A 16,601-nucleotide genomic window follows, 5' to 3' on the forward strand; every position below is an offset into this window, starting at 1 on the left:
AATGCTGTCACAGTGCCCGACTCGTTCCCGTTACCCAGACTGGATGACTGTATTGATACTGTTGGTGCTGCTACCTATGTAACCAAATTAGATCTTCTAAAAGGTTACTGGCAGGTGCCGTTAACCCCACGTGCCTCCGACATCTCTGCATTTGTGACCCCAGATCACTTCCTACAATATGCTGTCATGGCATTTGGGATGCGGAACGCACCAGCCACTTTCCAACGCCTGGTTAACACAGTATTGGCTGGAGTTCCTAATTGTAGTGCTTACCTTGATGATCTGGTCATTTATTCAACTGAGTGGTCTGATCATGTTAACACTCTAAGGGTAGTGTGTGAACGTCTAGCAACCGCTTCTCTAACCCTGAACTTAGCAAAGTGCGAGTTTGGGAAGGCTACTGTTACTTATCTTGGTAAACAGGTCGGCCATGGTCAGGTGCGCCCTGTAGATGCCAAGGTCTCAGCTATAAACGCATTTCCCGCACCTACCACCAGAAGAGAGCTACGCCGTTTTTTAGGGATGGTTGGCTACTACCGTAGTTTCTGTAAAAATTTCTCTGCGGTAGTTGCTCCATTAACGGATTTGCTCAGTCCGGCGAGAAAATTTGTATGGTCTGAAGATTGTTGTACTGCTTTCAACTCTGCTAAAGCACTCTTGTGTAGTACTCCTGTTCTTGCTGCGCCAGATTTTGAGCGGCCGTTTAAACTGGAGGTAGATGCAAGTGCCAGAGGTGCTGGTGCTGTTCTACTGCAGCAAGACCAGAGTGGAGTGGACCATCCTGTCTGTTATTTTTCACGGAAATTTAACAAATGTCAGACAAACTATTCCACCATTGAACAAGAAGCTCTAGCTTTGTTGTTAGCTCTGCAGTACTTTGAAGTTTATGTTGGTTCCAGTGCATTACCAGTGGTAGTGTATACTGACCATAACCCCTTAGTTTTTCTCCACCGGATGTACAACCAGAACCAACGCCTTATGCGTTGGGCACTTGTCGTGCAAAATTATAATTTGGAGATCCGCCACAAAAAGGGGTTAGATAATGTGTTGGCAGATGCTTTGTCTCGTGTGTAATGATCTAGGTTTTTTGTTTTGTTATCCCGATAGGATGATTTGTGAATTTGGGTGTTGTGATAGTACGTGTGTCGCAAACCATTTTGGTTTGCTCTTTTAAGGGTGGGAGTGTTACGGATACAGGTATCCTGTGTTTTTGTGTGTTCCTACTCTTTCTGCCCTAATCACAGGTGTCCTGTATGTTCCTGATTGGTGGTCGTTGAGGTGTCTGCTGATTGGACCAATCAGTGAACATTCCTGTTAATTGCACCACCTGTTATTCGTTTGTTCAATCACACATCCCATTTTATAAAAACCAGACTTGTGTTTGTTGAGACAGAGAGACTTTTTTGCCATATGTGAGTATGGACACGGTGGTGTCCTGTGTGTTGTGTACTCGCTAGTTGATGATTACCCTGTTTAGTAGCTTTGTGTGTTTTTTTTGGGGAAAGGGGGTTTAAGCTAGATGCCCTTGGGCGTACATTACCCGTAGGGACGAAATCTGTCTATAAACACCAGTTAGACCTGAGCGGACCACCCACTGTATTTTTGTATGGTAGCAGTAGCCTAGCGGTTCTTTAGGCAGGCTAGATCAGTTTAGGGGGTTTTACACTATTGTTTCATTTCTTGGGTCCTGCTCAGCCCTTTTTCCCAAACCCTTACCGTGTGTTCATAAATAAACACTTTGTGTTTGACGGTAGTTCATGGTAGTTGTGTCTTATTTGTTCTCACTATTCCATGTCACACTTATAATTTACATGAATTTATGTTACGGGTCTCATGTCCATCCACCCTAGATGTTTAGAGCCACGGGGTTCGTAACATAAAGGGACAAGGAGGAGGAGGGGGAGGAGGAGGAGGAAGAGTTGAGAGAGGGACAAGGAGTAGGAGGAGGAGGAGGAAGAGTTGATAGAGGGACAAGGAGGAGGAGGAGGAGGAGGAGGAGTTGAGAGAGGGACAAGGAGGAGGAGGAGGAGGAGGAAGAGTTGATAGAGGGACAAGGAGGAGGAGGAGGAGGAGGAGGAGGAGGAGGAGTTGAGAGAGGGACAAGGAGGAGGAGGAGGAGGAGGAGGTGGAGGAGGAGGAGGATGAGGAGGAGGAGGAAGAGTTGAGAGAGGGACAAGGAGGAGGAGGAGGAAGAGGAGGAGGAGGAATGCTCTGGAGCCCAGGTCTCTATGAGTCATACGTAGATTCCGCCCACAGAGGAGCATTAGAGATTCACTGGGATGAACGACTCAATTTAAACTGCTTCAATTAGAAAATCTGATTTAGTGGAGAACTGGGGAAACACAACACAATGAGAGGGGCTCACCTCCTAGAGCACTGTTTCCCCCTAGGCACAGATCTAGGATCAGCTCCCCTCTCCCCTAATCCTAACCTTAACCATTGGTCGGGAAAATGCAAAAGTCGGCGTCTTGGTGCAACTTCACGCTAAACCAATTTAACACAGCTGCTACATGACATTAAACTCAGGTGGTCCAAACTCGACATATCTCACTAACCCATTTGCTTTCCAGGTGTTTGATGCCATTCCATTTTCTCCCTTCTGGCCATTATTATGAGCCGTTCTCCCCTCAGCAAACCCCTGTGATACATACAGTGCATTCAGAAACCTTGACTTTTTGTTACGTTACAGCCTTATTCTAAAATTGATTAAATTATTTCCCCCCCCCTTATCAATCTACACAAAATACCCCATAATGAGAAAGCAAAAACAGGTTTTTAGTGATTTTAGAAAATGTATTAAGAAGAAAAAACGGAAATATCACATTTACATAAGTATTCAGATCCTTTACTCAGTACTTTGTTGAAGCGCCTTTGGCAGCGATTACAGCCTCGAGTCTTCTTGGGTATGATTCTACAAGCTTGGCACACCTGTATTTGGGGAATTTCTCGCATTCCTCTCTGCAGATCCTCTCAAGCTCTGTCAGGTTGGATGGGGAGCGTCGCTGCACAGCTATTTTCAGGTCTCAAGAGATGTTCGATCGGGTTCAAGTTCGTCTGGGCCACTCAAGGATATTCGGAGACTTGTCCCAAAGCCGCTCCTGTGTTGTCTTCGCTGTGTGCTTAGGATAGTTGTCCTGTTGGAAGGTGAACTTTCACCCCAGTCTGAGGTCCTGAGCGCTCTGGAGCAGGTTTTCATCAAAGATCTATCTGTACTTTGCTCCGTTCATCTTTCCCTCGATCCTGACTAGTCTCCAAGTCCCTGCCGCTGAAAAACATCCCCACAGCATGATGCTGCCACCACCATGCTTCACTGTAGGGATGGTGCCAGGTTTCCTCCAGACATGACGTTTATCATTCAGGCCAAAGAGTTCAATCTTGGTTTCATCAGACCAGAGAGTCTTGTTTCTCATGGTCTAAGAGTCCTTTAGGTACCTTTTGGCAAACTCCAAGCGGGCTGTCATGTGCCTTTTACTGAGGAGTTGCTTCGGTCTGGCCACTCTACCATAAAGGCCTTATTGGTGGAGTGCTGCAGAGATGGTTGTCCTTCTGGAAGGTTCTCCTATATCCACAGAGGAACTCTGGAGCTCTGTCAGAGTGACCATTTGGTTCTTGGTCACCTACATGACCAAGACCCTTCTCCCCCGATTGCTCAGTTTGGCAGGGCGGCCAGCTCTAGGAAGAGTCTTGGTGGTTCCAAACTTCTTCCATTTAAGAATGATGGAGGCCACTGTGTTCTTGGGGACCATCAATGGTGCAGAAATGTTTTGGTACCCTTCCGCAGATCTGTGCCTCGACACAATCCTGTTTCGGAGCTCTACGGACAATTCCTTCAACCTCATGGCTTGAATTTTGCGTTGACATGCACTGTCAACTGTGGGACCTTACACAGACAGGAGTGTGCCTTTCCAGATCATGTCCAATCAATTGAATTTACCACAGGTGGACTCTAATCAAGTATTAGAAACATCTCAAAGATGATCAATGGAAACAGGATGCACCTGAGCTCAAATTCGAATCTCATAGTAAAGGGTCTGAATACTTATATAAATAAGGTATTTCTGTTTTTGAATTTTAATAAATGTGCTTAAATTTCTAAAAAAACGGTTTTCGCTTTGTCATTATGGGGTATCGTGTGTAGATTGATTACGAAAAAAATTAACATTCACTATGCATCTCTCTCCCTACACACCCCATCTCTCTCCTTACACACCCCCATCTCTCTCCTTACACACCCCCATCTCTCTCCTTACACACCCCATCTCTCTCCTTACACACCCCATATCTCTCCTTACACACCCCATCTCTCTCCTTACACACACCCCTCTCTCTCCTTACACACCCCATCTCTCTCCTTACACACCCCCATCTCTCTCCTTACACACCCCATCTCTCTCCTTACACACCCCATATCTCTCCTTACACACCCCATCTCTCTCCTTACACACCCCAATCTCTCCTTACACACCCCATCTCTCTCCTTACACACCCCATCTCTCTCCTTACACACCCCCCTCTTTCTCCTTACACACCCCATCTCTCTCCTTACACACCCCATCTCTCTCCTTACACACCCCCCTCTCTCTCCTTACACACCCCCATCTCCCTCCTTACACACCCCCATCTCTCTCCTTACACACCCCATCTCTCCTTACACACCCCATCTCTCTCCTTACACACCCCATCTCCCTCCTTACACACCCATCCCCATCTCTCTCCTCTCCACCCCATCTCTCTTCTTACACACCCCATCTCTCTCCTTACACACCCATCCCCATCTCTCTCCTCTCCACCCCATCTCTCTCCCCCCATCTCCCTCCTCTCCCCCATCTCTCTCCTTACACCCCCCCCTCTCTCTCCTTACACACCCCATCTCTCCTTACATACCCCATCTCTCTCCTTACACACCCCATCTCTCTCCTTACACACCCCCATCTCTCTCCTTACACACCCCATCTCTCTCCTTACACACCCCATCTCTCCCTACACACCTCATCTCTCTCCTTACACACCCCCATCTCTCTCTTTACACACCCCCATCTCTCTTCTTACACACCTCATCTCTCTCCTTACACACCCCATCTCTCTCTTTACACACCCCCATCCCACTCCTTACACCCCATCTCTCTCCTTACACCCCCATCTCTCTCCTTACACCCCCATCTCTCTCCTTACACCCCCATCCCCATCTCTCTCCTCTCCACCCCATCTCTCTCCCCCCATCTCCCTCCTCTCCCCCATCTCTCTCCCCCCCATATCCCCCCATCTCCCCCATCTCTCTCCTCTACCCCATCTCCCTCCTCTCCCTCATCTCCCTCCTCTCCCCCATCTCCCTCCTCTCCCCCATCTCCCTCCCCCATCTCCCTCCTCTCCCCCATCTCCCTCCTCTCCCCCCATCTCCCTCCTCTCCCCCCATCTCCCTCCTCTCCCCCCATCTCCCTCCTCTCCCCCCCATCTCCCTCCTCTCCCCCCATCTCTCTCCCAGTCTCACCGGTCTCTCAGCCTGCTAGGTGCACTAGTTCCTAGTCATTATTATTATGACATATGTTGTTGCTGTATTGTACCATGCACCATGTGGCTCCTTCATTAAATCAAAAGGGGACAGGAATTGAATCTTTAAACATTTACTGACTGTACCACTGCTTCTCAAATGAGTATTTCCATTGATTTCTCTAACAGTTGGATCCTACCACCTACGCCCATGTTCCCTTTGTGAACTTTTTTTCATGCAGCTCTCCCAGCCCTGGCCCCGGCCCCATACCCAGCCCGCCTCTTCCCTCAGAGATATTGGTTAGGCAATGGCTCCCTAACATCTGCAGAGAAGTAGGTTGGGCTGAGGGAAAAGTTGTGGTGAGGAGATGACTCCGCCGCCGCTCCTCTCCTTTTCATTTGTCAAATTGAATCAATAGGAAGACCTGCTGGATGTCACTACTATCGTCAACAGTATTTTATCTACACAGTAATACCTCACTTTAAAAAAAAATCTAACAACTGAGAAATGTGAAATTGATGGAATACTAGTGATTTAGAGATGGCTCGCCAGGCCAAAGTGACTTCAATCTTGTTCGTGAGCTATTCAGCCTGAGTCACACAAAGCATTTAGATGGCAATGTACCCAATCCATTTTCGAAATAGGGTTGAACAATTGATGTAAAGGTCATTATGGCCAGTGAAAATGGAATGGGAGAGAAAGATAGAGAGAAAGAGAGTCCGTCCTTTCTTCTGGCGGCCAGCGTTCAATCTGAGTTAGCTCAGTCAGACCCATGGCCTCCCATTCCGAGTGGTTCCCTACTAGCGTTGATGGCAGAGGAGCGAATCACTTCTCTAGAAGCATCCCACAAGGCCAGGGTGTCTCTGACTCTCAGAGCGAGCGGGGAATAAGGAGAGAATGAGTTGCAGATCTCTCTCGTAAAAGTGACAGCAACAAAAGCCTCGGCTATAAAAAGGAAAACTCTCTAATCTCCAGGGAAACATTTATCTTGTGTACTCAACAGCAGCAGGTTTCAGGAGTGTTAAGTGTTACTGCAAGGGGAAGGAGGGTGGGAGGGATCCCACGCCCATTACACTTCCTCACTTTATTCAAGTGTTAATTCCCTACTGGAGTGTATTTCAGCTTGCATACAACTCAAAGTGTCTGTAAGGTGAAGTTTCTGTCAAATATTGATGGATGCAAATGCTTTAGAATGAGAGGAATCCACAAAACAAACACACTCACAATCAGGTTCCGCACAGACAGTCAGTCAGTCAGACAGACAGACAGACAGACAGACAGTCAGACAGACAGTCAGACAGACAGACAGACAGACAGACAGACAGACAGACAGACAGACAGACAGACAGACAGACAGACAGACAGACAGTCGCATACAGAGAGACGAGAAACAAACAACTAAACAAGACACACAAAGAGAAGCATCCTGATGTATGTGCAGGCACTCAGGTAACGCACACACACACACACACACACACACACACACACACACACACACACACACCTAGTTGGAACAAACCCTGGCTGGTTAACTGGCCATGCTACTCTTGGGACTCAAGTGAACTCAAGTTAACTGTACTCTGAAGTCATGATTCAAGGTGGTTGTGTGTTGTCAAGGTGGTTGTGTGTTGTCAAGGTGGTTGTGTGTTGTCAAGGTGGTTGTGTGCTGTCCATTGCAACCTTGAGCTTTTTGTCTTTTGTGACCTGGTAACAGTACAGTTGTTGTATTTCATCTGCCTCAATACGTTGCAATGATGTAACAAGGTGGTTGGGGTTGCGCCAAGTCACGGTTAAGGAGTTAACAAAGTACACTAATGAGAAAAGCGTTGAGACCCCTGCTGACTTAAGTGTGTGATGTGAGAGATGAGGGTACTAATTCTCCAAATGTCTCAATAAGTGCAGATTAGCCTGGCTGTCCTCCGCGGAAGCCATGATGATTAGCTTGGCTATCCTCCGCCTAAGCCATGACGCTGCTAAGCGAGGCCGGTTGCATGATCGCCCTACATGTTGAATGGAATCTTGTTAGCAAACTCTGTTATCAAAGCTTATTCAGATTAAAAAAGACTGCATTAGGTCCATTAATCCATCAAATAAATACTCTCTAAGGCAGTAATGATCATTTTCTAGCCATTATATCATTAATTAAATAAAATGGATGTACCAATCACAGATTGCCCCTTAAAAGGATAAAATGATGTGTCATTGATGCCATTACTAATTGAATACTGACAAAGCCACATAGTCTGTTTTATATATAATTATATATTGTAAGATTGATTCATTATTCAAAGGCTGAGTTTATAAAGTGCAGCCTTCAGGAGTATTTCAACTATTAAGTTTAAGAAAAAAATATTTAAAAGAACTTTTTGTGAAGTTTTACACCACATCATCATTTTTCTAGTTACATAAGATGATTAATAAGAAATGTGTCGGCTGTGTGTTAACCTTGGTGCCTTGTGCCTTAGTAAGAGCGAGAGAGAATTAGAGAGAGGCAGAGAGACAGAGAGAGCAAGAGAGACAGGAGTAGCGAGAGAGAGAAAACGAGTTGCGTGTGTGTTTATGTCTGTGTTTGTGGTAGTGGTAGGGATGATATTGAAGAGCCCACTCAATTCCTGTGGCATATCTTTGCTCCTCCATTGGCAGAGCTGCTGTTTGGAGTTTGTGTTCTCTCTCTCTCTCTCTCTCTCTCTCTCTCTCTCTCTCTCTCTCTCTCTCTCTCTCTTTCTCTCTCTTTCTCTCCCCCTCTCCTTTTTTTCATTCAACTTTTCTTAGCACCATTGTTCCTGCCTCCTCTATTCCAGCACATCCTTACTTCACACTTCTATTTATCTGCCAGAGTTGGCAAATTATTCACATCTCCACTCGCCCCTCCATGTTTCACCTTCCCAACTCCGTGACAATAAAATCCAGCGGTAGAAGTGAGATGAATGTTGGTGTCTGGCGTCAGCGTGCGTCCTGGGGCGTGAGCGGGTGCAAGGGACGAGTGGGCAGGCAGGCCAACGGGGTGAGGGGGTGGGGGACGAAGGGGGTAGTGAAGGAGAGGTTGGAGGTGGGATGTTATTGGCCAGGCTACACAGCCTAGTATACACACCGCATGGAGTCTAATTCCTTTGAGATGAGAGGAGGCTGTGATGCATAGGGACACTGGTGTTGTCACAGATGCTTCCTGTTGGCGTGGATGTTTAATTGTGTGTGTGTGTGTGTGTGTGTGTGAGAGTAGGTGGGTAAATATGTGTGTGGTTGTGGGTTTTTGTTGACCAGGCTACCCAGAACTAGGAGGGTAGATGTGTGTGTGGGGGTCTGGGTGTGTGATTGATTGTGAGTGTGTGTATGTGTGCGTGTTTGTGTTTTGTGTGTCTGTGCGCTTATATGCGTGCATTCGTACATACGGTACATACATACGTAGCTACTCCGGGTTGTGCTAGTCTGTGTTCCAGTAATGACCTGCCTGGTCATAACCAAAGTATTCACACAGCCTCTAAAAATATCGCCTTTTAAAGGAATCTCTAAATGGAGTGGAAGGAATGATATTCACGCTGTTCCAGTGTGGTCATTAAAATGATAGAAGACTCATATATCAGCCCCTGCTTCTGCTGCTGGCTCCTGATTAAAGCCAACAACTTTATCATACAGTAATAATCCAGATTCCTCCAAGAAAAGAGTGGAACAGTGTATATATGTCATTACTGTATGTCCACTACTATGCCCTTTTCTCTTACTCAGTTTCATAACTTTAAATAACTAACCCCCCTTCTCTCTCTCTCTCTCTCTCTCTCTCTCTCTCTCTCTCTCTCTCTCTCTCTCTCTCTCTCTCTCTCTCTCTCTCTCTCTCTCCTTCCCCTCTCTTTCTTCCGCTCCCCCCCACCTCCCTCTCTCTCTCCCACTGTGCAGCCTGTGAGTTGATGAACAGGGGGATCCTGGCTCTGGTAAGCTCTGTTGGCTGTATGTCGGCAGGCTCCCTGCAGTCGCTGGCGGACGCCATGCACATCCCGCACCTGTTCATCCAGCGTGCCCCCGCCGGCACCCCTCGCTCCAGCTGCCCCCTCACCAGCCGCGGCCGCCAGGACGACTACACCCTCTTCGTTCGCCCGCCCGTCTACCTCAACGACGTCATCCTCCAAGTGGTCAGCGAGTACAGCTGGCAGAAGTTCATCATCTTCTACGACCAGCAATATGGTAAGGATCGGCCGACGGCGGTGTTAGGGGAAGAGAGGGAAGCGGTCCTGGGCTCATATACTATTCAAAATCATTTCTAATACTGTATCTGTGCTCAATTAAGCTAGCCTTTTGCAATAGAACCAACAGGAAGGTCTCAAAAGGCAAACCCCACCCACCTGGCACTCCTGGCAGGCTAAAGCGAACAATATTAAAGTATTTGAAAGATTTTGAATAGTATGTGAACCCAGGTATGCTGGGAAGGGGGGTGCAGAGAGTAGGGAGTGGGGAGGGATGCACTATAGTCGATATCCATAGGGAAGGATTCAATGATGTATGAAGATATGTGATGGAGATCTGATGGACTCGCAGCATGGCAGACATTAGCAAGCTAATGGATAACGTCCTGAACTCCCTGCATTCTGGAGGCCCAGAGTTAATGCACCAACATCGTTAATGTTCCCCACCATCTCCATCCACCTTCACTATACTGTATTGTATGTGTACGTACTGTTTGTGGGAGGGAGGGAGGGAGGGAGGGAGGAAAGAGAGAAAAAGAGAGAGAGGCGGAGAGAGAGGGACTGTTTATCACTAGATGTGTAAGTGTGTCAGTCTGTCCTGTCCTGTGTGTGGGAGTGAAGCAGCTTCATCCCCCCGTCTGTCCCTATGGAGCTCATCTCCCATGGTCCACTGCACCAGGTTAAAAGCATCAAGGCTGGCTAAATAAGTGTGGCTCCCAGCAGACCAGCCGGCAGAGCCATTTTGGGTCTCACGCTGCCAGTTGCACTGTGGAGTTGTGTATTGCTATAACGACTCTCTGCGGCTGCCCTCCCCACTCACCAGAAGATGGTCCTCCCAGGTATTAACTGTACCAGTCTCTAAGCCCGAGCTCTTTAAGATGTAACAGTGTTCTCTTACACATCGCCTCGTCTTCCGAAAAAATGGCTTTGGGGACAAAAGAGTGTGTAAGTGCCTTGCAAAAGTATTCATCCCCCTTGGCGTTTTTCCTATTTTGTTGCATTACAACCTGTAATTTAAATTGATTTTTATTTGGATTTCATGTAATGGACATACACAAAATAGTCCAAATTGGTGAAGTGAAATGTAAAAAAGAACTTGCATATGTATTCACCCTTTCCTATGAAGCCCCTAAATAAGATCTGGTGCAACCAATTACCTTCAGAAGTCACATAATTAGTTAAATAAAGTCCACCTGTGAGCAATCTAAGTGTCACATGATCTCAGTATATATAACCTGTTCTGAAAGGCCCCAGAGTCTGCAACACCACTAAGCAAGGGATACCACCAAGCAAGCGGCACCATGAAGATCAAGTACAGATCAGTGTTGGGTTATTAAAAAATATCCGAAACTTTGAACATCCCACGGGGCACCATTAAATCCATTATAAAAAAATTGAAAGAATATGGCACCACAACAAACCTGCCAAGAGAGGGCCGCCCACCAAAACTCACGGACCAGGCAAGGAGGCTATTAATCAGAGAGGCAACAAAGAGACCAAAGATAACCCTGAAGGAGCTGCAAAGCTCCACAGCGGAGATTGGAGTATCTGTCCATAGGACCACTTTAAGCCGGACACTCCACAGAGCTGGGCTTTACGGAAGAGTGGCCAGAAAAAAAGCCATTGCTTAAATAAAATAATAAGCAAACACGTTTGGTGTTCCCCAAAACTCATGTGGGAGACTCCCCAAACATATGGAAGAAGGTACTCTGGTCAGATGAGACTAAAATTTAGCTTTTTGGCCATCAAGGAAAACGCTATTTCTGGCGCAAACCCAACACCGCTCATCACCCAGAGAACACCATCCCTGTGGGGATGTTTTTCATCGGCAGGGACTGGGAAACTGGTCAGAATTGAAGGAATGATGGATGGCGCTAAATACAGGGAAATTCTTGAGGGAAACCTTTTTCAGTCTTCCAGAGATTTGAGACTGAGACGGAGGTTCACCTTCCAGCAGGACAAGGAACATAAGCATACAGCTAAAGCAACAATCGAGTGGTTGAAGGGGAAACATTTAAATGTCTTGGAATGGCCTAGTCAAAGCCCAGACCTCAATCCAATTGAGAATCTGTGGTATGACTTAAAGAGTGCTGTACACCAGCGGAACCCATCCAACTTGAAGGAGCTGGAGCAGTTTTGCCTTGAAGAATGGGAATAAATTCCAGTGGCTAGATGTGTCAAGCTTATAGAGACATACCCCAAGAGACTTGCAGCTGTAATTGCTGCAAAAGTTGGCTCTACAAAGTATTGACTTTGGGGGGGTGAATAGTTATGAAGGCTCAAGTTTTCTTTCTTTTTTTATTATTTCTTGTTTGTTTCACACAACAACAACAAAAAAAAGCGTCTTCAAAGTGGTAGACATGTTGTGTAAATCAAATGATTCAAACCCCCAAAAAATCAAATTTAATTCCAGGTTGTAAGGCAACAAAATAGGAAAAATGCCAAGGGGGGTGAATACATTCACAAGCCACTGTAGCCACCAATTTCTGGTGAGCAGCTGTGAAATGAGCCTCAAATAATAATAATATATACCATGAGCCTCAAATCTCAGCCTCAACACTTCCGCTGCTTAGCCTTTCAGATTTACAGGGAGCCATTTCTTTTCTGAGGGAAAATTATGAAAATGTATTTTCTGAGGGAGATTTATGGTGCGAGGCAGCCATGTTAGTTTTTTTTTTGTGTGTTGTGAAGCATAGTAAAAACATCAGTCACAGTAGAGATGCTGCAGCTACTCTGGGATTGATGGAGGCAGCCTGAGACCTCCACCTCACTCAATCTGCATATAGCACAGATGCATATAGCACAGACACTCGCACACACACGCGCGCGCACGTACACACACACACATACCGTTAGTAATGCGCGGGTCCGCTGTTTGTTCACCCACACCTAGGGCTGTGGCGGTCACAAAATGTCGTCAGCCGGTGATTGTCAAGCAAATAACTGTCGGTCTCACGGTAATTGACCTTTAATTAACATAAACACATTTAGCATCTCCTGGCTTCCACACATAGCTTACAAGCCACTGATGCATAGCTTTGGAACATCTACCTTTAAATCTACATTTAAAAAAGTATAATAAATTCATGTAATATAGCCTACACCTTCACAATAAATCCATTATTTATTTTAGACAGGTCTAAAGAAACATGATGTGAAGAAAATGTAGTCTATTTCAGAAGAACAGAATAGCATACTCTGAGTTGTCCTTATGTTAGGTCCTAATATGGCTGTGGGCTACACTAGTTCATTTAGCAGACAAAATGTGCTTAGAATTCCGTGGCATTATTTTATAGTATGAAGAATACAATTGAGCATAGCTGAATAAAATAGAAAGTATATTTTCTCCAAACAATTTGATTGAGTGCGCCCATGCGGCTTTTCTTTGTTGAGCGGTTAACAAAGAAATAGGTACTCTTATATGCTTAATTTAGAGTTATTAATGTAACTTTAGTTGTTCTACAAACGTTGGGCTATATGTTTTGATTTTTAATACATTGTAAGGCTGCATGATGCTTTGAAAATAGTCGCTTGAAAGGCATGAGCTCTGCTTTGTTTTTTGCGCAGGCTGCACACACTTCATCAGTCTCTCATTCAGAATTTGAGAAGCACTTGATAATGCCTCCCCTTTGTGTGGCCATAATGTACCCTAAAAAAGTCCATGCCTTTTGCAGCCCTAAATGCTGCCCGCTCCGAAGCACCTCTCATCTCACTCACACGGCTTTCCATCAAGTGATCAGGTCTTTCTCACAGGCTACAAGACTGACACATAGGGGACGCAACTGCGCGCGTCCTCATCCAATTTTGAGGTGCATATTGAAGATATTGGAAGAACTGTCCACATTTACTTTTCGTCAGCCAACAAGATGAGTAGGCCTAACGAACAGCAAAAGCACTAGCCTATGTCAATCTACTATCCCCCATAGTACAAAAGTTGACCTATTCTATTCTGTGCGAGAAATACATATTCCAAACATAGTCTGGGACAGTTGTGGGATATGATAGATCCCAAATTAGTACAACTACTAGCATCCAAAAACGGCAGTAGTCATTAAGCACAAATGTTCCACTATCAAAAGTGACCACAAATGTGATTATGCATGTAATGCTTTTATTATAAAGGTGCATATTTATGGTCAAAATTATCTTCCCCAAATGTGAAACTCACGCGCTCCATACAGTATGTATACCAGTTAGGCTCTACACACATTGTAAAGCGGATTAATGTGCTTCATTTTAAGAAGTTATTTGGCCACTTTAGGATGGGTTAGGCTACATGAGGTGTGCGACTATGATTAGAAAAAGTCACACAAAAAAAGCATTGTTTCTTGGCTTAAGCTAGGCATCATTCACAAGTGATAGGCTAATATTCTTGATTTACATATACTAAATAACAAATGTGTGAAATTAGTTTTGATTTAGAATGGACAGTTATCATGCACCTGTCTCGAAACAGGGGTAGTGGAAAAAATACATGTAATCTCTATACTTACAGTGAGGGAAAAAAGTATTTGATCCCCTGCTGATTTTGTACGTTTGCCCACTGACAAAGAAACGATCAGTCTATCATTTTAATGGTAGGTTTATTTGAACAGTGAGAGACAGAATAACAACAACAAAAATCCAGAAAAATGCATGTCAAAAATGTTATAAATTGATTTGCATTTTAATGCAACCCCCTCTCAATCAGAAAGATTTCTGGCTCCCAGGTGTCTTTAATACAGGTAACGAGCTGAGATTAGGAGCACACTCTTAAAGGGAGTGCTCCTAATCTCAGCTCATTACCTGTATAAAAGACACCTGTCCACAGAAGCAATCAATCAATCAGATTTCAAACTCTCCACCATGGCCAAGACCAAAGAGTTCTCCAAGGATGTCAGGGCCAAGATTGTAGACCAACACTAGGCTGGAATGGGCTACAAGACCATCGGCAAGCAGCTTGGTGAGAAGGTGACAACAGTTGGTGCGATTATTCGCAAATGGAAGAAACACAAAAGAACTGTCAATCTCTCTCGGCCTGGGGCTCCATGCAAGATCTCACCTCGTGGAGTTGTAATGATCATGAGAACAGTCAGGAATCAGCCCAGAACTACACGGGAGGATCTTGTCAATGATCTCAAAGCTGCTGGGACCATAGTCACCAAGAAAACAATTGGTAACACACTACGCCGTGAAGGACTGAAATCCTGCAGCGCCCGCAAGGTCCACCTACTCAAGAAAGCACATATACAGGCCCGTCTGAAGTTTGCCAATTAACATCTGAATGACTCAGAGGAGAACTGGGTAAAAGTGTTGTGGTCAGATGAGACCAAAATCGAGCTCTTTGGCATCAACTCAACAAGCCGTGTTTGGAGGAGGAGGAATGCTGCCTATGACCCCAAGAACACCATCCCCACCGTCAAACATGGAGGTGGAAACATTATGCTTTGGGGGTTTTTTTCTGCTAAGGGGACAGGACAACTTCACCGCATCAAAGGGACGATGGACGGGGCCATGTACTGTCAAATCTTGGGTGAGAACCTCCTTCCCTCAGCCAGGGCATTGAAAATGGGTCGTGGATGGGTATTCCAGCATGACAATGACCCAAAACACACGGCCAAGGCAACAAAGGAGTGGCTCAAGAAGAAGCACATTAAGGTCCTGGAGTGGCCTAGCCAGTCTCCAGACCTTAATCCCATAGAAAATCTGTGGAGGGAGCTGAAGGTTCGAGTTGCTAAACGTCAGCCTCAAAACCTTAATGACTTGGAGAAGATCTGCAAAGAGGAGTGTAACAAAATCCCTCCTGAGATGTATGCAAACCTGGTGGCCAACTACAAGAAACGTCTGACCTCTGTGATTGCCAACAAGGGTTTTGCCACCAAGTACTAAGTAATGTTTTGCAGAGGGGTCAAATACTTATTTCCCTCATTAAAATGCAAATCAATTAATAACATTTCTAACATGCGTTTTTCAGGATTTTTTTGTGTTTATTCTGTCTCTCACTGTTCAAATAAACCTACCATTAAAATTATAGACTGATCATGTCTTTGTCAGTGGGCAAACGTACAAAATCAGCAGGGGATCAACTACTTTTTTTCCCTCACTGTAAATAGCAAATGGAGGGCACTTTTCCTGTGGATCATTTTCATGCCAGCCAGGTAGGCTATACTCCTGTTGTAAAGAGAAGCAATGTGCTTAATATTTGCTTAATATTAGGAAAGTTGAGAAATAAATATAGTAGGCCTAGCCTATAGAAAGCTGATGGGATCCACCTCTTTTTAATCACTCTGTTTTCTCACGCAATTGCATAGCCTATAGAAATGTTGTGCAACATGAGATCATGGGCTCTCATGAAGTGTTTGATTAGATTTTCGATTACATTTGCATTAATGTCAGAGTGATTAGAGGATCAATAGAGTGCCGAGTACAAGGCAGTTAGCAAGTTTGGTAGGCTACTTATGACCTTCAGCAGCATCAGAGCTTGGAGAAGCCTAACCACCGTGACTAAACGGTCACGTGGAATTTGACTGCCTTCATGATTCGTGACCGCCGATGTGGCGGTAATAGTCACCGCAACAGTCCTATCCACACCCACCCACAATTGCCAATAACCCGCCTGCAACCGACTATATGTAATAAAGTGAAAATCTGAGACCCTCAATTATAGAAAATGAATATAGAATAGAATTAGAACATACACTACCGTTCAAAAGTTTGGGGTCACTTAGAAATGTCCTTGTTTTCGAAAGAAAAGAAAAAAAATTGTCCATTAAAATAACATCAAATTGATCAGAAATACAGTGTAGACATTGTTACTGTTGTAAATGGCTACTGTAGCTGGAAATGGCTGATTTTTAATGGAATATCTACATAGGCGTACAGAGGCCCATTATCAGCAACCATCAGTCCTGTGTTCCAATGGCATGTTGTGTTTGCTAATCGAAGTTTATCATTTTAAA

At 45.1% G+C, this 16,601-nt stretch overlaps 1 protein-coding gene across 1 annotated transcript in view; it reads left to right on the plus strand.

Moving 5' to 3' along the window:
• LOC121584395 (glutamate receptor ionotropic, delta-2) overlaps positions 1–16,601 on the plus strand; it is a 638,531-nt gene that overhangs the window by 380,458 nt on the left and 241,472 nt on the right. Inside the window, exon 3 of the mRNA XM_045225956.1 lies at positions 9,380–9,664. Coding sequence (XP_045081891.1) covers positions 9,380–9,664 — 285 coding nt within the window. The remainder of the gene's footprint in view (positions 1–9,379; positions 9,665–16,601) is intronic.

This window comes from Coregonus clupeaformis, chromosome 16 (genome assembly GCF_020615455.1).
Source record: "Coregonus clupeaformis isolate EN_2021a chromosome 16, ASM2061545v1, whole genome shotgun sequence".
Classification (NCBI taxonomy): Eukaryota; Metazoa; Chordata; class Actinopteri; order Salmoniformes; family Salmonidae; genus Coregonus; species Coregonus clupeaformis.